The sequence below is a fragment of the Mus caroli genome, unplaced genomic scaffold (assembly GCF_978045245.1).
Source record: "Mus caroli unplaced genomic scaffold, Mus_caroli_1 scaffold_13, whole genome shotgun sequence".
In the NCBI taxonomy this organism is placed as follows: Eukaryota; Metazoa; Chordata; class Mammalia; order Rodentia; family Muridae; genus Mus; species Mus caroli.
Window position 1 is genome coordinate 42,199,294 of NW_028227268.1, and position 23,523 is coordinate 42,222,816.

The 23,523-nt window shown below is 41.1% G+C and overlaps 1 protein-coding gene across 1 annotated transcript in view; it reads right to left on the minus strand.

Moving 5' to 3' along the window:
* Psmd11 (proteasome 26S subunit, non-ATPase 11) overlaps positions 1-23,323 on the minus strand; it is a 46,746-nt gene extending 23,423 nt beyond the window's left edge. Inside the window, exons 1-5 of the mRNA XM_021177113.3 lie at positions 23,176-23,323; positions 20,790-20,891; positions 13,002-13,126; positions 5,373-5,444; positions 4,753-4,810 (exon numbers count right to left, since the gene is read on the minus strand). Of these exons, the coding sequence (XP_021032772.1) occupies positions 4,753-4,810; positions 5,373-5,444; positions 13,002-13,126; positions 20,790-20,891; positions 23,176-23,266 (448 nt within the window). The 5' untranslated portion in view covers positions 23,267-23,323. The remainder of the gene's footprint in view (positions 1-4,752; positions 4,811-5,372; positions 5,445-13,001; positions 13,127-20,789; positions 20,892-23,175) is intronic.
* Between the last annotated feature and the right edge of the window lie 200 nt (positions 23,324-23,523).

Here is a 23,523-nt window from a genome sequence, read left to right on the forward strand (position 1 = left end):
TGCCTCTGCCTCCCGAGTGCTGGGATTAAAGGCGTACGCCACCACGCCCGGCTTCCACCTGTTCCTTTTATATTGCCTCTTCTTGATTCTATTTCTGAGAAAGTTTTTCTTCCCTCTGACTGGAGGATCTTAGCAAATACCTGTTTTACTGGAGATGAATATTTACTGTAGAAGACTAATTATTCAGAAAGATGTCAGGCCCAAGCTATTAGAAATCAACAATATAGGGGATGAAGACATGGCTTGGCGGTTAAAAGCACTAACTGCACTTCCAGAGGACCTGAGTTCAACCATGTGGTGCTCACAACCATGTGTAATGGGCTTTGATGCCGTCTTCTGATGTGTCTGAAAGCTACAGTGTACTTACATATAATAATAAACAAATCTTTGGACCAAAGCCAGCAGGGACTGAGAAGCCAGCAGGGACTGAGGGAGTAGAATTGACCAGAGCAAGCAGGGTTGAGCAGAGCAAGCACAAGTCCTAAATTCAATTCCCAACAACCACATGAAGCCTCATAACCATCTGTACAGCTATAATGTACTCATACACATAAAATAAATAATCTTAAAAAAAAAAGAGATAATACTAATACCACATGCCAGACTGCCAAATGTTCTTTTTTAAAAAGGGAGATATTATATATTCATATACTTCACATACTCAAGAGTTAATTCTGGCTACAACCCTCCAAGGGTAGATAATGCCTCAACTACAGGCAAGTATTTTCAGCAGGCCGGGGGGGGGGGGGGGGGGGCGGGGCGGGGCGGATATATATTTCTTCTTCCTTTTCTTATACAGTATATGGATGATATTCTACTTTCTGCTAAAAATAATAAAATGCCACAAGATCTGTTTTCAAAAATAAAAATTGGATCAATTCTTTAAGCTTTCATTCCTTATTAAAAGAAATTAAATTTTTTGTTAAATACTTTAAATGACTTAGCACTGGCTTTTACTATTTTATACCCCTGTAAAATATTAAAAAAACAATGCTAGCCGGGCAGTGGTGACACACACCTTTTTTTTTTTTTTTTTTTTTTTTTTTTTTTGGTTTTTCGAGACAGGGTTTCTCTGTTTCTCCCTGGCTGTCCTGGAACTCACTTTGTAGACCAGGCTGGCCTCAAACTCAAGAAATCCACTGCCTCTGCCTCCCAAGTGCTGGGATTAAAGGCGTGTGTCAGCCGGGCGTGGTGGCGCACGCCTTTAATCCCAGCACTCGGGAGGCAGAGGCAGGCGGATTTCTGAGTTCGAGGCCAGCCTGGTCTACAGAGTGGGTTCCAGGACAGCCAGAGCTACACAGAGAAACCCTGTCTCGAAAAACCAAAACCAAACAAACAAAACAATGCTCCTACATACATACAAGCCTATTTAGAAATTTTGCCAAAAGTTTGATATAACCCATATCATAGACATTCTTTAAAATCCTCAGGGTAAAAGAAATAATGAGGGGAGCAGGGCAGTATGGCTGGCTACTCCACACAATATTTTGTCGTCTAGATATACAGTACAATTTTTTTAATTTGGGGAAGAATGGTCTTACTTCTGTAGAACATTTTGAGCCCCTCCAAAAATATTCAAAGTCACAGTCCTTTGGAGAGATATTTTGTGTGGCCAATTGAATGTCCCAGATCCATAAGTCACTGGAGCCAAGGCTATGTTTGTTTTCTCTCAGGATGCTAAAAAGTCAGTGTGAATACTTTGAAATACCTATGACACATGCCTCTTAAGGCAGCTAGGCCAAGCCAAATCCACAGTTCCCTGCAATTTTCAACTTAATAAATCATAAGGGAAATGAGATATTATTATTTATAAAGAGCAAGTAAAGATAGCATGATACCATGTGCCTGTAATTCTAGCAGGAGGGAGGCTAAAGCAGAAGCCTCAACCTATAAAAACCTGTCTCAAAAAAAGTATAGCCGGGCAGTAGTGGCGCACACCTTTAGTCCCAGCACGTGGGAGGCAGAAGCAGGCAGATTTCTGAGTTAGAGGCCAGCCTGGTCTACAGAGTGAGTTCCAGGACAGCCAGGGCTACACAGAGGAATCCTGTCTTGAAAACAAAACAAAACAAAAAAAGGTAACTGGAAAGAAGGCTCAGTGGTTAAGAATACTCTCTGTTCTTACAGAGAACCCAGGTTCAGTTCCCAGTATCCACATGGTGACTTATACCACCCATAGGCATGCACACAGTGTACAAACACAACACATGCAAGTTAAACACTTACACACATAAAATAAATCCAAAAGCAAGCAATGGGACATTTCTAGGGTATTTAAAGATCATATGAGGAGGATTTAACTGGCACCAATGACTGATCAGCGAAGAAGAATGTCTTCTTCAATGATGTACCTACTGTGAGGTGTTCATAGTCCTACAAACTCTTATCCAAAGTGTTAACAACAGCCTTAATTCACTGGATCACAAAGGAAAAGATAAGAGTAAAGGAAAGCTAATTGGAACAAGGAAAGCGACTAGCACAGGGGGAAATATAAAAAAGGGCAACAAGAGGAGTTGATTACGACTGACCTACATTACACATCTCTATGAAAATGTAATAGTGAAACTCATTATATGTAATCATATATGCTAATAAAAACATTAAAATGGGGGCTGGAGAGATGGCTCAGCAGTTAAGAGCACTGACTACTCTTCTAGAGGTCCTGAGTTCAAATCCCAGCAGCTGCATGGTGGCTCACAACCATCCCTAATGATGCCCTCTTCTGGTGTGTCTGAAGACAGCTACAGTGTACGTATATATAATAAATAAATAAATCTTAAAAAAAAAAATTAAGGGCTGGTGAGATGGCTCAGTGGGTAAGAGCACCCGACTGCTCTTCTGAAGGTCCAGAGTTCAAATCCCAGCAACCACATGGTGGCTCACAACCATCTGCAACAAGATCTGGCGCCCTCTTCTGGAGTGTCTGAAGACAGCTACAGTGTACTTACATATAATAAATAAATAAAATCTTTAAAAAAAAAATTAAAACAATAAAAAGCACCCAGCTTCCAAAAATATAAGTATTCAGTTTCCTGACACCTCCCCACGCCCAGAGAGAGAGAGAGTGTGTGTGTGTGTGTGTGTGTGTGTGTGTGTGAGAGAGAGAGAGAGAGAGCCAGCCAGGTTAACTTGTAGTGATGAGTCAGTTCTCTCTGCTCTCTCTGCCTTTTCCTCCCTGGGGATCTTCCTTTCTCTTTCTCCCCCGCCCCCCGCTCCCCCCCCCCCCCGGAATACTAGAATTAGAAGTCTGTTACCACACCTGGCTTTTTACCTGGGTTCTGGGGATCAAACTCAGGTCTTCAAGTCTGCATGGCAAACATTTAACAAACTGAGCTATCTCCCCAGTCACCAGAACTCACCTTATCAAAATTATATAATGCAGTAGATTGTTTCAGAATCTTCACTAAGTTATACAACTTGCCACCACTAATTTCAGGTGTTCCTCTGGAGCTGTACACCTTGCGTTCTCGAGACAGGATCTTTCAATAAGACTTGGGGCTGCCTCACAGGTTAGAACAGGCTGACTGACCATGCCTCAGTGATTCTTCTGTCTCTGTCTCCCAGTAATGGGAATGGAGGCCTTGTACTTGAGTTCTAGGAACCAAACTCAGATCCTTGTGTGTGCACAGCAACTAAGCCATCCCCATTTTGGAGTTTTGACCAAGGCTTGATCCACTATGACCAGCAATATTTTCAAATTTTAAGAGACTTTAAAGGCCAGCAAGATGGCCTGTCACCAAGCCTGAGTTCAATCCAGAATTCTTAAGTTAGAAGAACAGAATCAACTCCCTAGAACTGTGCATACATGCATTCTCCCTCACCCCACCAAAATAAAATTGTAACAAAAAAAGGAAATTTTTAAATATATTACAAATAGTAATATTGGGAGGGGAGATGGAAAGATAGCTCAGCAGTTAAGATTATGTTAAGTTAATGCTCTTCCTGAGGACCTGTGAGCTCAGGTCCCAGACTGACATCAGGCAGCTCACAACTATTTATAACTTCAGCTACAGGGATCCAACATTTCTGATTTCCATGGGTATGCACAGATGTCAAAATATTCACACAGACATATACACATAAAAATAAATATTAAAAAATAATATACAGGAGGATAGAGAGATGGCTCAGCAATTAAGAGTGTCGGCTACTCTTCCAGAGGACCCAGGTTCAATTCCTAGCATCCACATGGCAGGTCACAACCGTCTGTAACTCGTGTTCCTCAATATCCAACACCCTCACACAGACATGCATGCAGTTAAAACACCAATGCACATCAAATAAAAATTACAAATTACAAAAAAATATATAGTAGCTTTATAGTAGTCTATAAAACATTTGTAACTTAAAATTAAATCTGAAATTTACCAAGATAGTATGTATAAACTAAACAACAACAACAACAAAAATCAGCTACTATTTCAATGAAATGACCTACTTTAAATTTAAAGCTTAAAACTGATGTCAATTCTGTAAACTTGAGATTAAGCCCAGCTGGCTTCCCAGAAATGTATTCCCATGCTACTCCCAGGTGCACTGAGCTGCACCTCCACCCCAGTTTTTCACAAATCTAAAGCAGGACTTTACTGTGACTAATTTTATAAATTTGTAAATTTATGAATTGTAAACTACTTGAAATACTTCTTAGACACAAGTAAAATATAATTATTAACAATCAGTAAGAATAACCAGGTTTGGAATCCACTCATTTGGCTAGCTTAGAGGTCTTGCTTTGATTTCTACCAGTTTACTTACCCAAATGCAATGCTTCCTGGTACCTCTTGGTATCAAAATACAAAGACACCAGCCTTGCCTAGGAAAGAGAAAAGGCATTGATTACAGGGAACAAGGGGAAAAGCCACAAAAAGAAATAAAAGGTTGACAGTCACAGAACACTTACTGTGCTATATATGATCTGATGATAACATCAAGTTCAACACAACAACTGAACTCAGCCCCAGTACTATTTCTTACTATGACAACATGACTGTTACCTATACCATACTGCTGCTTATTTTCTATACAAAAAATTAAAAGTACCTTAAAACTTCAAGATGAAATCAAAATAATATAAAAGAAAGCCACCAAGTACAAGCTGCTAGCTCATATCTATAAACCCAGAATTCAGTAGACTGAGACAAAAAAAGTTTTCATCCTGAGCTATAGAATAAGACAATGTTGTGAGAGGAGAGAGGGGAGGGAGAGGGAGGGAGGGAGGGAGGCAGGGAGGGAGGGAGACTGAGACTAGAAAAGTGCTTCCAGCAGGGACGGTCCTGTAACTGGCAGCACTATCTATTAATAACCCTTAGGTAACAGAGTGGCACTACCTACACTGACATTACAGATCTGAAGCCAATGTCAAAGTAGACACCCACCTCCAATGCTTGGCGTAAAAAAGTTCTCTTCTCTGATTTGGCCCATTCGATGCACTCTAAACATAGCTCGACCTGCAAGAGAGACATACATGTAACATGATGCCCTTACCTTCTTCTAACTAACCACAATTAGAAGCAGGAAAGCTCTAACTCCCTTCTTTCAGGTCCCCCATGGTGTTCACACAGTCCATAGGATGCTGGCCCACAAGATTTCAACATGTAATGCTTACTCTGTAATCAAGAAGTGACTTGGCTTTTTAAATTTATATTCTTTGGCCCAGCATGGTGGTACACACCTTTAGTTCCAACATTTGGGAGAAAGTAGCAGGCAAATCCCTATAAGTTCTAGGCCAGCCAGACTGGTCTATATAGTGAGTTCCATGACAGCCAGGGATATATAGAGACCCTGTCTCAAAAAAAGGGGGTACTTAGGAAAAAGCTTCCTCTTCTACCTTCCTACTATATATTCAGAATTTCTCAACACATAGTCCTGGAATATCTATTTTCATGACATCGTGGGTATCTTTAAAGCATAACTCTCTCCCTGAAGAGTTGAGAATAGTAATGTAAACACTGTGACTATGCTAGTAAAAAGAGATCAAACTCCACACATTAAAAAAGCCTCAGCCAGGTGTGGTGGCACACGCCTGGAGGCAGAGGCAGGCGGATTTCTGAGTTCAAGGCCAGCCTGGTCTACAAAATAAGTTCCAGGACAGCCAGGGCTACACAGAGAAACCCTGTCTTGAAAAAACAAAACAAAACAAAACAAAAACAAAAAACAAAAGCCGGAATGTAGGGGGGAGATACAGGGGATTTTCAGAGAGAAAACTAGGAAAGGGGATAACATTTGAAATATAAAGAAAATATCTCATTTAAAAAAAAAAAAACCAAGAGTGCTGGAGAGGTGGTGCAAAGTCTACCAGCACCTTCTGGTCTTCCAGAAGACCCACGTTCAGTTGCCAGCACAAGTCTTCCTCTGTTGACTTGACTCCAGTTGAGGACGCAGGGAATCTGATGCCTTTGGATTCCATGGACAACCCCACAGGGGGGCATATAAATGCATAAACATACACATATTCACATAAAAGATTTAAAGTTGATGTTAGATTGTACCCAATAATTCTGCTTATTTAATCTCTGAAAGAATTACCCTTTCTCTAAACTAAGTATGTAGTATTTTTCTTCACAATTTAATAGAAATTTTCTCATCTTTGAAATATTAATCCTGATATTATTTGCTAATATTAAATTTTCTAGAATATAAAAAAAGAAAAGCCTCATTACTAACAGCTGGAAGGCTCAAAACATCTAGCTCATTCTTTCTCTTAAATACTATTATCATTCACACAGAAAAACAAATACAGTAAACTTAGTTTAGATTAAAGGGGAAAAGAGGGGCTGGAGAGATAGCTCAGTGGTTAAGAGCACTGACTGCTCTTCCAGAGGTTCTGAGTTCAATTCCCAGCAACCACATGGTGGCTCACAACCATCTGATGCTATCTTCTGGTATGTCTGAAGACACTGACAGTGTACTCATATAAATAAAATAAATAAATCTTTTTTAAAAAAAAAGATTGTTAATAAGAAAATAAGTCAGTAAAATGAGAAACTGAACTGTCTGGAGAACTGCTAATGCAATGGGTTCTTATGTAAATTCAAAGTTCTTCTCAGAGATGGTGTGAGAGAAAAACTGAAGAGAATAATCTAGCATGATGAGACTGACAAGCTCGTGAAGTAAACAAAACACTGAGACAATTCACTAGGACTAGGCTAATGAATTCTAACTCCTCACTGAAGCCCCCTGGTGGCTACCTAATCTCCAATGCTAAACACAACTGAACAAAGAACTCCACAGAACAAAAACTAAAGTAAAACAACCTTTTGCAGTAAGTTAAGAAAAGCCAAATTCAAGATATATTCATGATATGGATGAACTGAAAATATTCTGAATTTTGTTTTTCTGTGTTTCCGAGACAGGGTTTCTTTGTGTAGCCTTGGCTGTTCTAGAACTAGCTCTGTAGACCAGGCTGGCCTCCAACTCGGAGAGATCCACCTGCCTCTGCTCCTGAGTACTGGAATTAAAGCCTTGCATGTGCCACCACTGCAGGCTGTTTTGAATATTTTTAACAAGGAAAATACAATAGTCTTAAGTCATATATGACTTGTTAGACTAAGAAAATGTCTATAAATTTTACCTGGAGTGCTTTTCCAAATAATACAAAATGAATGCTGAGAAATTGGTATATTCCTCTATACTATGTAGTACTTCAATAAATACTCCAAGGGGTTGAAGAGGTGGGCTCAGCAGTTAAGAGCACTGGCTGCTCTTCAAAGGATCGAGTTCATTTCCCAGGACCCACATGAGACTCCAGTTCCAGGGGATCTAATACCCTCATACAGACAAACATACATGCAGGCAAAACATCAATTCACATAAAATTTTAAAACTCCAATAGTCCTAAGCAAGAGATAGTCAAGTGTACTCTAGCATCTCACCCACCTTTATTTCCCTGATAATCCAGATGTTAAACAATTTTCACAACGTCACGTATCAGCTTTCCCTGCCCCCTGAGTTCTTTCTGCCGTAACCAAGATTTCAGTTAAGGTCACTACAGACTACAGACACTCTCCTAGAACAAGAAAGCTTCTGTGCCTTATAAATGAATTTGAGGGGCTGGTGAGATGGCTCAGTGGGTAAGAGCACCCAACTGCTCTTCCAAAGGTCCGGAGTTCAAGTCCCAGCAACCACATGGTGGCTCACAACCATCCGTAACAAGATCTGACTCCCTCTTCTGGAGTGTCTGAAGACAGCTACAGTGTACTTACATATAATCAATAAATAAATCTTAAAAAAAAAAAGTTTAAAATAAATAAATAAATGAATTTGAATCTATTTTCAATTACTTAGTATATGGTTTGCTTTATCTGCAATGATTATGAAATTATTATTACATATCAGTGCAGGTTCCAGAGGAAAAAAACTTAAAGGTCATGGAGCTTGCTACGTAGTTATTTTGTTTGAGTGACTTAGTGTTTCCTTCTACCATGTGGATTTCAAGGATGGATATAAGGTCATCAGGTTTGGCAGCAGGCATCTTTACCAAATAAGCCATTTTGTCCCTCCCTCTCATTTTATTGATAAAAAGCTCTTTAAGACAAACAAGTCTAGCTCTCTTAATGATATTCTTAGTCTTCCTCAGGCCCAACAACAATGAACCATCTATGGCTTTCTTCTCTGTTTTCACATTACCAGAAAATTTAGCACTGGCTGCTCTTCTAGAGGACCCAGGTTCAATATTCAGCACCTTCATAGGGGCTCACAACTGTCTAACTCCAGTCCCCAAGGATTTAACAACCTCTTCTGATCTCTGAGGACACTACCTAGTACACAGACATACATGTACATAAAACATCCATACATATAAAATCATTAAGTTAAAAAAAAGCCTCAGATCTTAATTCAAGAAAGTATTTTCTAAACACCCAAGGCCTGATATATTCCTTCTGCTTCGAGTACTAATTATGTAGTTCTTTTAAGACAAACTACTCAAGGGGCCAGAAAGACAGCTCTGCTGTTAAAGATAACTGGCAGGCTGGCGAGATAGCTCAGAGGGTAATGGCACTGACTGCTCTTACGAAGGTTGTGAGTTCAAATCCCACCAACCACATGGTGGCTCACAACCACCTATAATGAGACTGGCGCCCTCTTCTGGTGCATATATAATAATAAATAAATCTTTGGGCCAGAGCAAGCAGGGACTGAGTGAGTGGGGCTCCTTAATTCAATTTCCAACAGCCACATGAAGGCTCACAACCACCTGAACAGGTACAGTGTACTCACATACATACATACATACATACATACATACATACATACATACAAATAAATAAATAAATAAATAAAGATAACTGGTAGCTCTCACAGGAGACCTGAGTTTGGTTCCCAGCACCTATATGGCAGCTCCAGCTTCACAGGATCAAACATTCTCATCCGACCTTTTCATGCACTGGACACACATGGTGCACATATATACATGCAGGCAAGACACTTATGCACATAAAATAAATGTTAAAAAAAAAAAAAAATGAAGCCGGGCGTGGTGGCGCACACCTTTAGACCCAGCACTTGGGAGGCAGAGGCAGGCGGATTTCTGAGTTCCAGGCCAGCCTGGTCTACAAAGTGAGTTCCAGGACAGCCAGGGCTATACAGAGAAACCCTGTCTCAAAAAACAAAAACAAAAACAAAAACAAAAAGACATGTACTGGAAATGAGGAAAGCCTTGAGTTACCTCAAGGTATAGAATAATTCCCAATGAAACTATATTAAAGATGATAAGGCAAGTGCATAATTGCTGTATAAGGTAAAAAAAAAATCAGAACTATAACATGTATAAAATACAATGTGGGTCACTGAAGAAGTTAAGATCAAATCAACATTAGCAAGAAAAAAAAAGTCTGCGAGAGTAAGCCTGAGATGAGATTTGAGAAGGAAAACACGGGGGCTGGAGAAATGGCTCAGGGGTTAAGAGCACTGACTGCTCTTCCAAAGGTCCTGAGTTCAAATCCCAGCAACCACATAGTGGCTCACAACCATCCGTAATGAGATCTGACAGCCTCTTCTGGTGTGTCTGAAGACAGCTACAGTGTACTTAGATATAATAAATAAATAAATCTTAAAAAAAAAAAGAGAGAGAGAGAGAAGGAAAACACACAACATGAGGAGAGGATGGGTTCTCAGCAAACCAAGCCCAAAACAGTATTCTGACAGTGGTGAGCCACTGAAGGCTCAAGCAAGAACAGAAGAGATATAAAATTTTTAGAATGCTAGCTGGTAAAATATCTTTGAAAATAAGCTAGGCAGTATTGATGCACACCTTTAATCCCAGCACTTGGGAGGCAGAGGCACACAGTCTGTAATTCAAGGATAAATAAGATGGTCTCAAAAGAAAACAAGACAATCCAAAAAACAAAACAGAAAAAAAGAAAAAAATAAATAGCTAAAAAGAAAACTAATATAAAGCCAGGTGGTAGTGGTGCACGCCTTTAATCATAGAAGGCAGAGGCAGGCAAGTCTCCTCAGTTCCAGGACAGCCAGAGAAACCCTGTCTGAAGAGAAGAAGAGAAGGGGAGAGGGGAGAGGGGAGAGGGGAGAGGGGGAGGGGGGAGGAGAGGAGAGGAGGGGAGGAGAGGGGAGGGGAGGGGAGGGGAGGGGAGGGGAGGGGAGGGGAGGGGAGGGGAGGGGAGGGGAGGGGAGGAGAGGAGAGGGGAGGGGAGGGGAGGGGAGGGGAGGAGAGGAGAGGAGAGGAGAGGGAGAGGAGAGAAGGGAAGGGAAGAGAAGGTGGGAGTGAGGTGGGGAAAAAGAAAGTATGGAAGTCAGGTGTAGAAGCACACGCCTATTAATCCCCTTTAATCCAGAAAACTGATCTCTGACCCCCACATATGCATCACAAACAAAAGTGGAATTTTTTATAGCAAATAACTTATAACTCACAAAAATTATCAAAAAAAATCCAATCAATGGAATAGACAGAATTTTTTTTGATGAAAGTTAAATTGTTAATTGTCAAAAAAAGTCTTTACTATACACTGAAGTTATACACACATATGAACATGACAAAATGTAGCCAGGTATGGTAGTGCACGCCTGTAATTACAGCACCTAGAAGCTACAAGAGGATTTCAAGTTCCACACCAGCCTGAGCTATAAGAGCCTGACTCATAAGGACAAATGAGCCCGGCATGGGGGTACGCTTGTAATCCTAGCACTTGGAAAGCAGATGCAGGAGGGGATCTACTGGTTTGAAGCGAGGCTGGTATAACCTAACAAATTCCAGACCAGTCAGGAATGCATAGTGAGACATCTCTAAAAAAGGACAAATTAATTATTTAATTTTTCTACAACATGCCTGTACACTTCCTTTTACTCTAGGAAAAAGGAAAGAAGGTCATTAATTAGTGAAAATGAACAACTGCAATGTATAGAAACAGTAGAGAGCCCAGACATGGAGCCATGTAACAAAGGCCAGTAAGTCCCACTGATCAAATAAAGAAGAGCAGCAAGTTATGAGCTGAGGATACTTCCAAAAGGACTGAGGGCTAAAGGCCCAGTGGTGTATGTTTTTAATCCTAACACTCCAGAAGCAGAGGCAGGTGGATCTCTCTGAATACCAGGCCAATCTGGTGGTCAGCATAATGAGTTCCAGGTTAGCCAAGGATACATAGTGAGGCTGTCTCAAATAACAAAACTAAACAAAAACAAAAACCTGAAGAAAAAATGATTTATAACCTAAAAAGTTCTAAGTTATTAGTCAGAAGCCAATATTCATTGGTCAGTCTGTCTTAAGGACTTCTACTTCAGACCAAAGATGAGTTCATGAATACAAAGTACAATTTAGAAAACAAGTTTAGAAAATATTGATAAAAATCAATATTTCTAAAAGTATATTTTCCTTAATTCACCAAATAACTATACTTTGATACAAAAGTATTTATCTAAATATTTTCTATTTTTGAGCTATCATCATATACCAGAAACAAGGAATCTGAAGACTGCAAATAAAGCTGACAGCTTGGCTTCAAAGAATCATCAGCGTAGGGCTGGAGACACTGTTCTTGCAGAGGACCTGAGCTCAGTTCCCAGCACTAACACAATGGTTTACTTTCATCCATAAGACTAGTTCCAGGGCATCTAATGCCCATTTCTGGCCTCAATAGGCACCAGACACATACGTAATGCATATACATACATGAAGGCAAAACACTAATACACATAAAATAAATAAATCTAAAAAAATAATAAAAGCATCAAAGCAAGAAAACGGCCTTAACAAAATATAATTCCAAAGTAGGAATCATGTGTCCTGGATTTCTGAACTCCCTCACTTCGTCCAATGTACTACTACTGTGGAATTCTGTTTTACTGGCAAGTTTATACCTAAGACATAGTAGATAATCACACAGATAAGCAACTGGCAATTCCAACTTTATGCATTATCATACATCTTATATATTATCTGCCTACCCTCTTAACATGTATTCCTCATGGGAGTATTACTGTGTTCTTTTCGACTGTATCCCTACTGACTACGGTACTACTATAGGCACTCAGTAAATACTGGTTCCAGAGAGGAACTCTTTGAACAGCTCAAAGTCCAATTTAAACTTGTATGTAACATGTATAAAACTATCAGTCACTTCCCAACACATGAAACACAACAGATGGATGCTCACCCCTTAATAAAGGTACGTAAGCCATACAAAACATGACAAGAAAGGATGCCACAGGCTTAACTAGTGCTCATAAGAAACTTTGTGACACAAGATGAAAGGTACCACAGACACAGAAAACATTACAAAGGTGTGGCAATACGATACCTCAAAGACAAGAATCAGTTTGTGACCCTGATGTAATGAGGATTCCAGGGACCACTGACAATCTCCACTTACAAAGCAAAGCATGGAACAGACTCAAAGTATCAAATGCCCTGTAACAAAGAGAAACTGACATGATAAGTCCTGAGCATCCTCCCAGCATCCTTCCACACAGTACCACAGTGAAGTAAGTAGGCATCTTTCACTGAAACACACTTCTTTCCACACCATCTGCTTCCTGTCATTATTATAACTTACCTCCTGCCCTGTAGCTGCTTCCATATCTAGAAACAGATCAAGAAGAGACCGGACCAGACGAGCTGCTTTAGCTTTACTGATGGAATTCAAGAAAGGTCGTACATACTTCAGGAGTCCTCCAAGCTCTGTGTGGATGGCAATTCGGAAAATAAAATGTAAATTTTAATATTAGAAACGAAACCTTCATTTAAAAAGCTGGGCCTCAGGGAGCTGAATGTGCTTGCTGCTAAGTCTGATGGCCCACCTTAGACGCCTGGACCAAATTCCTGCCAACTGTGTTTTAAGCTCCACACAAGCACATGGCATACATTTACATACAATGCATACATACAAATACATACAAATAAATACATTAATAGATGTTTTTTAAAACTCCATTACCGGGCAGTGGAGTTTTAAAAAATACCTTTAAAAACCCCCATGCCTTTAATCCCAGCACTCGGGAGGCAGAGGCAGGCGGATTTCTGAGTTCCAGGCCAGCCTGGTCTACAAAGTTAGTTCCAGGACAGCCAGGGCTATACAGAGAAACCCTGTCTCAAAAAACAAACAAACAAACAAACAGGAAGGAAGGAAGGAAGGAAGGAAGGAAGGAAGGAAGACCCCATTAAACTCTATTTAAGAAAACTGAGCCACTATAATAAAAATCATACCTGGTTTCAGTCTAATGGAACACACTAGAAGTTTTAACAATTCCCAGCAAAGCCAGGTATGGTAGGTCACACCTGTAATCCTAGCAATTAAGCAGGAAGCAGAATTACTGTGACTCAGAGGCCAATTCCATGAGTTCTAAGTCTACAGTGTGAGATGCTGTCTTAATCTTTTTTAACTCACAGCAGGTAATAGAACACCAACAATGTTATCAGCTACCAAGGTTGTACTCCACTCCTGCTTATTCACTGGATCACTATGAAAACCTCCAGGGAAATGCCCATCTATACATTACTTATACATTTTAATGAAAGAAACGAAGCCAAGTACTTCTGTTATCAAGAATGGTTTTATAAAACTTGAACTCTGCAGTGCACCTGCCCAGCATGGATAAAATCACAACCAGCAAATATCAAGTCAATCTTCAAATCTATGCCTTAGCACTGTCCCTGAGACAGAGGCTTGCAAGCTCAGGTCTCTGAAGTGTCCCTGTGCAGTCTTTCAGCAGTAACACTTCTCTGGCACAGTGAGACCAGGATGACTTGGCCTTAATAAGTTTCATTATAGACTTTAAGGGAGTGACTTCAGTTGCAATACAGAGGTGCTAGTTGAACAAGAAAAATTAGACAATGCTTTGTTTTGTTTTCGAGACAGGATTTCACTATGTAGTCCTTGCTATCCTGGAACTCACTCTGTAGACCAGGCTGGCTTCAAACTCAAAGATTCACCTGTCTCTGCTTCCTAAATACTGGGATTAAAGATATTGCTGGGTGCTTTAATCCCAGCTCTGGGGGCGGGGGGGAGGGGGGGGGCCGCAGCAGAGGCGGAGGCCGATTTCTGAGTTCAAGGCCAGCCTGGTCTACAAAGTGAGTTCCAGGACAACCAGGGCTATAAAGAGAAACCCTGTCTCAAAAAACAAAACAAAACAAAAAGATATGTGCCACTACCACCCAGCAACAGTATTTTTAGGATTTATTTTTATTGTTTTTAATTACATGTGTGCACCTACAAATAAGAGCAAAATGTCCTTACAGGTCAAAGATCAAAGAACTCAAGATGCCCTTAGAGCTAAAGTTACAGATGGTTGTAAGCAACACACGAAGAGTGGCAGAAATCAAACTTGGGTCTTCTCAGACAATAAATAACAAGTGTTCTTTACTGAGCCATCTCTCCAACCCCAGACAATGTTTTAACTAAACAAGAAGTATTTTGGGAATGTAGGTTGAAGCAATCTTCGTGCCAAAGTCTCTTTAATATTCTCTAATTGTGGACTCATCCTCCTGAGAACTCTAATTCAGGGCAAGCAAACTTTGCCCTCCTGAAAACAGAAATCCGTGTCCTTGAAATCCTCATCTGCTGAAGTCAGAGGATGCATAGAACTATGTGAGGTCTACAAAGTGAGTTCCAGGATAGCCAGGGCTATAACGAGAAACCCTGTCTCAAAAAACAAAACTAAAAAAAAGATATGTGCCACTACCACCCAGCAACAATATTTTTAGGATTTATTTTTATTGTTTTTAATTACATGTGTGCACCTACAAATGTGTGCTAAAGGAGAGAATGGCAAGTTCATCCTTTCACTCCCCAGGACTGACTGGATTCCCAATGTCTAAGACTCCCTCCCATTTTGCATTCTCATGTATGCTCATATATTCACTATACGCGTGCTTTCAAGGTGCCTTCATGCCAGAAACCCAGTATCTTCCTAACCTCCATAAATTCTATATAGCTTTTAGAGGCTCAGCCAAGGAACCTTCCATATGTGGTTGCTGGGATTTGAACTCAGGACCTTCAGAAGAATAGTCAGTGCTCTTAATCACTGAGCCATCTCTCCAGCCCCCTATTCCAATCTTAATCAAATAATTTTTTTAAACAAATCTGTATCTTTTTTTAGCTATCTGTATCTTTCCACTGTCTTCAAATATTTTAAAGTAACCATCATTCACATTTCCTCAACCTGCCTGAACTCAAGGTTAAAGACACTGTTTCAATGTCCCTCCAGTGTCCCCATTTCCAGTGACTTATCCCTTCAGTTGCCCTCCTGAGTAAGTTATGTAGGTAAAAGAACTTCTGGGGCTGCCGAGCGTGGTGGCACACGCCTTTAATCCCAGCACTCGGGAGGCAGAGACAGGCGGATTTCTGAGTTCGAGGCCAGCCTGGTCTACAAAGTGAGTGCCAGGACAGCCAGGGCTACACAGAGAAACCCTGTCTCGAAAAAACAAAACAAAAAAAAAAAAAAAAAAAAGAACTTCTGGGGCTGGAGAGATGGCTCAGCAGTAAAGAGCACTGACTGCTCTTCTGAAGGTCCTGAGTTCAAATCCCAGCAACCACATGGTGGTTCACAACCATCTGTAATGAGATTGAATGCCCTCTTCTGGTGTGCCTGAAGACAGCTACAGTGTACTTATATATATAATAAATAAATAAATAAATATTATTTTAAAAAGAACTTCTGATATGCTTATGGTAACTACCGTATGGTAACTAGCTTGTGGTAACTGAAGAAAATGCTCAAAAAGGGCTCTGAGTAGGGCAGAGTTGGCTGCCACACTACTACTACAAAGCAGTCTTTTTTTTTTTTTTTTTTTAATTTATTTATTATTATATGTAAGTACACTGTAGATGTCTTCAGACACTCCAGAAGAGGGCGCCAGATCTTGTTACAGATGGTTGTGAGCCACCATGTGGTTGCTGGGATTTGAACTCTGGACCTTCGGAAGAGCAGTCGGGTGCTCTTACCCACTGAGCCATCTCACCAGCCCAAAGCAGTCTTTTTAAAAAGTGAAGGGTGCCGGGCGTGGTGGCGCACGCCTTTAATCCCAGCACTTGGGAGGCAGAGGCAGGCGGATTTCTGAGTTCGAGGCCAGCCTGGTCTACAAAGTGAGCTCCAGGACAGCCAGAGCTATAAAGAGAAACCCTGTCTCAAAAAACAAAAAAAAAAAAAAAAAAAAAGTGAAGGGAAATGTTTTTTGAGAAAAGGTATCACTGTGCAGCACAAGCTAGTATCAAACTCACAAAACTGCTGCCTCCAACTTTTTTTTTTTTTTTTTTTTTTTTTGGTTTTTCAGGACAGGGTTTCTCTGTGTAGCCCTGGCTGTCCTGGAACTCACTCTACAGACCAGGCCAGCCACGACTCAGAAATCCGCCTGCCTCTGCCTCCCGAGTGCTGGGTCTAAAGGCCACCACGCCTGGCTTTGAGATACTTTTTGAAAGAGAAAAAGATGTAGAATTATGTACCTTTGTAATACTCTATGAAAAAAATACCTTAATAGACTCAGTGTGAGCCAATAATGCCATCTTGCTGCTAGGTTATAGAGAGATACTCCTATAATCCCAGCAGGTAAGAGTTGGAGGCAGCCGGGCGTGGTGGCACACGCCTTTAATCCCAGCACTCGGGAGGCAGGAGCAGGAGGATTTCTGAATTCGAGGCCAGCCTGGTCTACAAAGTGAGTGCCAGGACAGCCAGGACTATACAGAGAAACCCTATATCAAAAAAAAAAAAAAAAAAAGTATCTCAAAAAAAAAATATATATATACTTTTTTTCCTTACTTTCATAACTGAACCAATCTTCCTAGGTTTGGCAGTAACTGTGACTCCTAAACCTACTCTGTATTTGATTAAACAACCACAAAAACCTTCTGCTATGGTTTTAACCACAGGGACCAGATATTGATCAAAAATAAATAAATCGGGCTGGCGAGATGGCTCAGCGGGTAAGAGCACTGACTGCTCTTCTGAAGGTCCTGAGTTCAAATCCCAGCAACCACATGGTGGCTCACAGCCATCCGTAATGAGATCTGATCACCTTTTCTGGTGTGTCTGAAGATAGCTACAGTGTACTTACATCTAATAAATAAATAAATCTTTTTAAAAATAAATAAATAAATAAATAAATCAGGGGCGAATCAATATGATTTCTCAAGCATGGAAACAATTATTAACATATATATTTTGATAATCAGTCTACTGTAAATTTGTAACCTGTATCAATTATTTAATATTCTAGCAAATGATAAAATATCCTACTCACAGCAAATGTATATTCTATCTCATTCTTCTACTCTAAAGTTGGCAAACTTCTGTGAAAAGCCAGATAGTAAATATTTTTGGCTTTGCAAGGTTACATGGTCTTAGATGGTAGCAACTTTCAAATGACTCCACTGCAGTACAGTCATTAACACAGAAACGGTTGTGACCATGTTTACTTAAACTTTGTTTGCAAAGGTAAATGGCATGTCCCCTGCAAATTTACTTGTTTTGAATATGAGATTGAAATACTCTGTTCACAATAACACAGTTTTAATTAAAATCTCCTAGTTAATCACCTATCCCAAGTCATTAATGATTTCAGTTTGTAGTGTTTTGTTTGGTTGGTTGGTTGATTGGTTGGTTTGGTTTGTGCTTTGAGACAGGGTTTCTCTGTGTAGCCCTGGCTGCACTGGAACTCACTCTGTAGACCAGGCTGTCCTGGCACTCAAGAGTTCCTGCCTCTGCCTCCTGAGTGCTAGAATTAAAGGCATGAGCCACCACTGCCCAGGCTAATTTGTAGTTTCTTGCTCGATCTTTCTCTTAGTACCTTTCTAAAAGGTGGAATAACATTCGCTAGCTCAGTGTTCATATACCTCACCCTCCATGACCTCCCTGATAAAAGTGGTTCTGCACTCACATCTGCTAGTACTCCTTTGATGCCAACTGACAAGACTGTCAGAGCCAAGAGGAAAACAATTAGAAGGACCGTGTTCTCTTTCTTCTCTCACCTACCTTGTCTTTAATTCTCTTTCTGATGTTATTTCTATCTTTTCTGTTTGAAAATCATTTTCCTTCCTAGAAAAGGCAGAAGTAAAACATGAACTAAGTATTCTGCCTTTGTCTCTAGCATCTGCTATTATTTTCTAACTACTATTACTCTCACCTTAACAGGAGCAAATGATCTGATCTTCTTTTAAATCTCCTTTCCTATTTTAGTCTATTAGTATTGAGTGTTCATTCTTAGGTATACTGTTTCTTTCCATGTTTGTATATTTCTTTAATTTCTGAGAACCATATTCCTAATTTCATTGGAATTATCTACAATTAATGATCAGAATCTCCTTCTTAGAATCTAACTAACTCAGCAGATTCTTTTTTCAAGTCTTAGGAGAAGATTTCCACAGATCCTGAGCTCAGGCATCTTGTCTTCTAATACTCAGAACTACTTTCAATCGTTACTATACATCATATCTTATCCCATCCATTAACCTCCAAGTAATATCCTCACCAGTGATCCTATCCTAACTCTGTAGGCAGGGTACTTAGCACAGTGCTAGATAACTATGAAATGCACAATAACACAAAATTGAAGACTAAGGGAATAGACATGTTTTTCAAAGCTAAAAGTCAGCAGATCTATCAAATAATGATTGCATAGATAGGTAAACACAACAGGCTCCAAGTCTTCCTGCAGATTTCTATTCTGTGAATACCGACCTGTAAGAATCAAGCTGTCTTAGGCTGGAAGAGTTTTTGCAAACTATTATATTGCACCTATTAAATTCCAGCAAATGGCCAGGTGTGGTACCACACACCTTTATGGGAGGCAAACAGACAGATCTCTGCATGTTTGAGGCTAGCCTGTACCACATAGTAAGTTTCAGGACATCAAGAGCTACACAGACACTATCTCAAAGGGAAAAAATATCCAATGAATGAAACAGTATACTCCCTAACTAATCACATATTAGAGAGGCAAAAATGAAGGAGAAAGGCATGAAGTGAGATTTCAGTACCTCACTGAGAAACAGTACTGAAACACTCACTATACACATTAGGCAAAATGTTGTTTTTGTTGTTTTCTTGAGACAGGTTCTCACTATATAACCCTGACTATCCTAGAATACACTACATAAACCAGGCTGCCTCTGCCTTCTGAATAACAGGTATGTACCACCCACATCTTTACTTAACTTCCTACTAATTGAGGCAGCAATTAAAGAGATAAATGATTATTAGGTACAAAAGATCTTAGTTTACAAGTCTAAGATTTTTTTTTAAAAGATTGATTTATTTCTTTTATGTATGTGAGTACACTGTCAATGTCTTAAGAGACACCAGAAGAGGGCATCAAATCCCATTACAGATGGTTGTGAGCCACCATGTGGTTGCTGGGATTGAACTCAAGACCTCTGGAAAAGCAGTCAATGCTCTTAACCGCTGAGCTACCTCTCCAACCAGGTTTAAGAACTTTTGTTTTACTATCTCCACCATTCTCTTGGCTTACTACATAAACTAAAAGAAAGAGACTCATGAGGGAACTTACCAGAACTCACTTCATTCTAATCAAACTTCAACTTCTTTTAACATTCATTTATGCTCTGTGCATGAATGCATATCTGTGTACCATGTGCATGCCTGATACTCTTGGGAGACCAGAAAAGGACATCAGATCCCGAGTTACCGATAGTTGTCAGCCACCATGTGGGTGCTGGGAACCAAATCCTGGATCCTCTACAAGAGCAAGAAGTGCTCATAGCCCTGGAGCTCTCTCCAGCCCCTCTCAATTCATCTTAAAGTCACACAAATTACCCACTTTAAGTTTAAACAAGCTTATGATATTATCACTTTATTGGTCATCATCCATCTATGTCTCAAACCCAACCAGCCAATGTCAATTACCACTTGGATGTCTGTACAACAATATGCAAAACTCCCAGGTACCAAAGAAGTAGCCTTAGGAAGGCACTATTATTTAATGTCTTATTCATTCTACATCAGAAAAAATGTGAGTCACTTGGGATAAAAAAATCTGCAACCATTTTTCAAGTGAAGGGCCTAAAGTCACTCTCTTTAAATATGCCAAAGCCAGTCAATGAAGTTGCTGAAGACTGCTGCTGCAGACATGTAAGGAAATACAGTGAGAACTCAAAAACAAGGAACAAATCACAGATCACCATATCCCAACAAAAACAGGACTTTCCCTCAACTATAAAATAAAATTCTACACTTTTCTGCTTCAAAGTTGAAGATCAACAAGTTGTCAGGAAAATAAAGCTGAATTCCACACAAATGAATTGGGTGTTAAATATAGTCTTGTGTTCTGAAAGACACTCCATCTGGTGTTGCAGACAACAGCATTATAGGTATAATTCATTTGTAAGACTTACCAGCAGCTTGTCCAGTCTTCGCCAGGAGAGAACCCAGTTCAAGGATGCTCTGCTCTTTGACCTGGACTGCCTCCTCATCATTTTCTTGAATGTCACGTTTCACTAAGAAAAGAAAATGAACTCTTAAAATTATGACTAAAAAAATGAAGCAAGGGAAAAGCCACCCTTTTAAGACCATTATGAACTCTAGCCTATTTCCAAATGAAACCAGCAAATAAGGACTTAAAAAAAAAACTTTAAAGTAGAATGACCAAATATCTATAGAATATACCTCATATTAATAGTTTAAAAAATAGATTTTTCACTTTAAGTAGGCCTTAACATGCCTATGTATTTTCATATCACAAACTAAAACCAAATTATAAAGTTATTGATAACTATAAAGCAAGTCTTTCAACAAACTTTAGGTCTATAGAAAGCTTTAGCTGAAGGACATATCAAGAACAAACAATTCTATAACTCCATCCTAGAGAAATTCCTATCAAAGCTTCAGTGTGATACGAACAGTTACACACTTAGGACAGACTGCTGCCTCATGATGGATTCAGGTCCTGTTAAAGTAACTTTTTTTCTGTCCCACTTTCAACTGTTAATAATTATTCAACTGCTTGACCCTCTAACAGCTTTTCCCAAGTTTGCTGTGCTTATTTTGGTGACCATGACTAGTTAACAATGCTCTAAAAAAGCATCATGACTTGACAAAACCCAAGATTTTGATACTCATGATGGAGTCCGGAAAAAGTAATGCTGTCACCCACCATGACTCAAGCTTACTCTAACAGGGGAGCTGGCAGGGGACTCTTAGTATAATGAGCAACCACTCCTTTTTTTTTCCTTTTTCTTCTTATAGTATCTGTATTTTACTTTTCTTTAGAGGGTCTCTTTTTCCCTTATTTGTTTGGTAGTTTCATTTGGAAAATAGGCTAAAGTTCATAAAGGGTCTGATAAAGGTGAAATACTCTAATGGCAATGTTTATCAGTAATTTCTACTTTCTAAAGGCAAACAAATCAGGCACTAAGCACAAAAAAACTTTTATGCTCTGCAGATTAGTTCTAAATATTAAAGTGTGATCACAGAAAAATGTCTTTGTAAAAACCGGATGGCTATGACACTCTGTTCTAAAACGGGCATGATCAGAACTTCGAAATGAAACTCTTCATGATTCCTTCCTAATGCACTGTGCTCTCTCGTCTCCTCTCCTTTCTAGTATTCCCAAAGTCAAGAACTTCAAGCTGTTGACAGTGTCCTTTCTTGGTACAAGTCTTGAGTACAGAAATTCAAGACTCAGTTAACTCAGTTAAGTCAACATAAGCATCAACATCCTGGCAGTCCCTCATATACCTGCATTCACGAACAACTTGTTGATCCAATCCGAGTCTCCCAGGCTACATTTAAAAGATCACATTACCACAGGAGGAAGCTCATTCTCTAACTGAACCCTTAAGGAGTGAATATTAAAAGGCCTTCTCTGCCATCAACCACTTATTTCTGTTTACACCTGAATCTCAGTAGAAAGCGACCGGCTGGAGGTTCCTACTTCAACTTTCCTGTTGCCCTCTGGTTTAAGACAATCACACTATGGTGTTAACATTTTTCTTTTTCTCCAGCAATGTGCGGCCCGCCGGTTCCAAAAAGTTCCCTGAACAACAGCCTCTCAGAACTCTCAGAACTAAACTTCAACCCCTACTGGGAAAAATGAGTCACCTCCTCTGTCCCGGCGGTCCCACTCGGACGACACTTCAGCTCACAAGCTACACCGGTCAGAGGACCGTCTCGGCCACCTCTACCAAATACCAATCTTAAGCGTGTGGCACCCCTCAACTTCCCACACCCAGAAAGTGGCCCTCTGCAGCCGGCGTCTGCGGCTGAGGGCTGGCTGTAAGCGACAGCTCCCAGCGTCCCGGAAGAAAACTCCAAGAGAAGCGCTCGCGCTCCCACCCGGAGCAACCTGTGCTGATAACAACGGCGGGAAATGTCAGTCGTGCGCGGCAGTCGCCCGGACCTCTCAACAACACACTCTCCGACCGGTCTGTCCCCGGCGGCCACTCTCAGCCCCCGGCCAGCTCGCGCGGGCCACAATCGGGGACCCTTCAGGGGTAGCGAACCTGGCCCGGCCCGCTCGCCACGCTGCGCTGCGCTGCGCTGCGCCCACCGTGAGTCAGCAGGCAGCAGGTGGACCGGCGGGCTGCCTCGGGGCTTCCCGCCCGATTGGAAGCCATGGGGCTCCCGGGGTCCCCGAGCGGCCTGCGCCCCCAGCCCGGCCCCCCTCACACACAGTGAGTCAGCAGCACCATAGCCGGCTAGCCCGGCCCCTCTCCGCCGCCTCCGACCCACACAGGCCGCGCCGGGACGGCGGAGCCGCAGGGACGGCGCCAGGCCCTTTACCGATGGAGTGGAGGATGTCGATGGAGGCCTCCCGGTCGGTGCTGAGTAGAGACTGGGCTCTCTGGAACTCCACCACCGCTGCGGCCGCCATCTTACCGCTCTCACACCGTCCCCGGCCGCGGCCGCCGACGCCGGAAACACACACCCGGAAGACCCGCCCTCGGGTTCCTACCGGAACACCCCGCCTCCCTTCCCCGAGCACCCCGGGAGTTGTAGTCTCTCTGCCCCGTGGGTGGCCCAGGAGCGTCCCGCAAGCGACAAACGAGCTCCCCCATCGCCATCTCGCGGCCATCTGAAGAGACAAACCGAAGTTAATCCCCACCACTCCAAAAGAGGCTGAGTATTCAA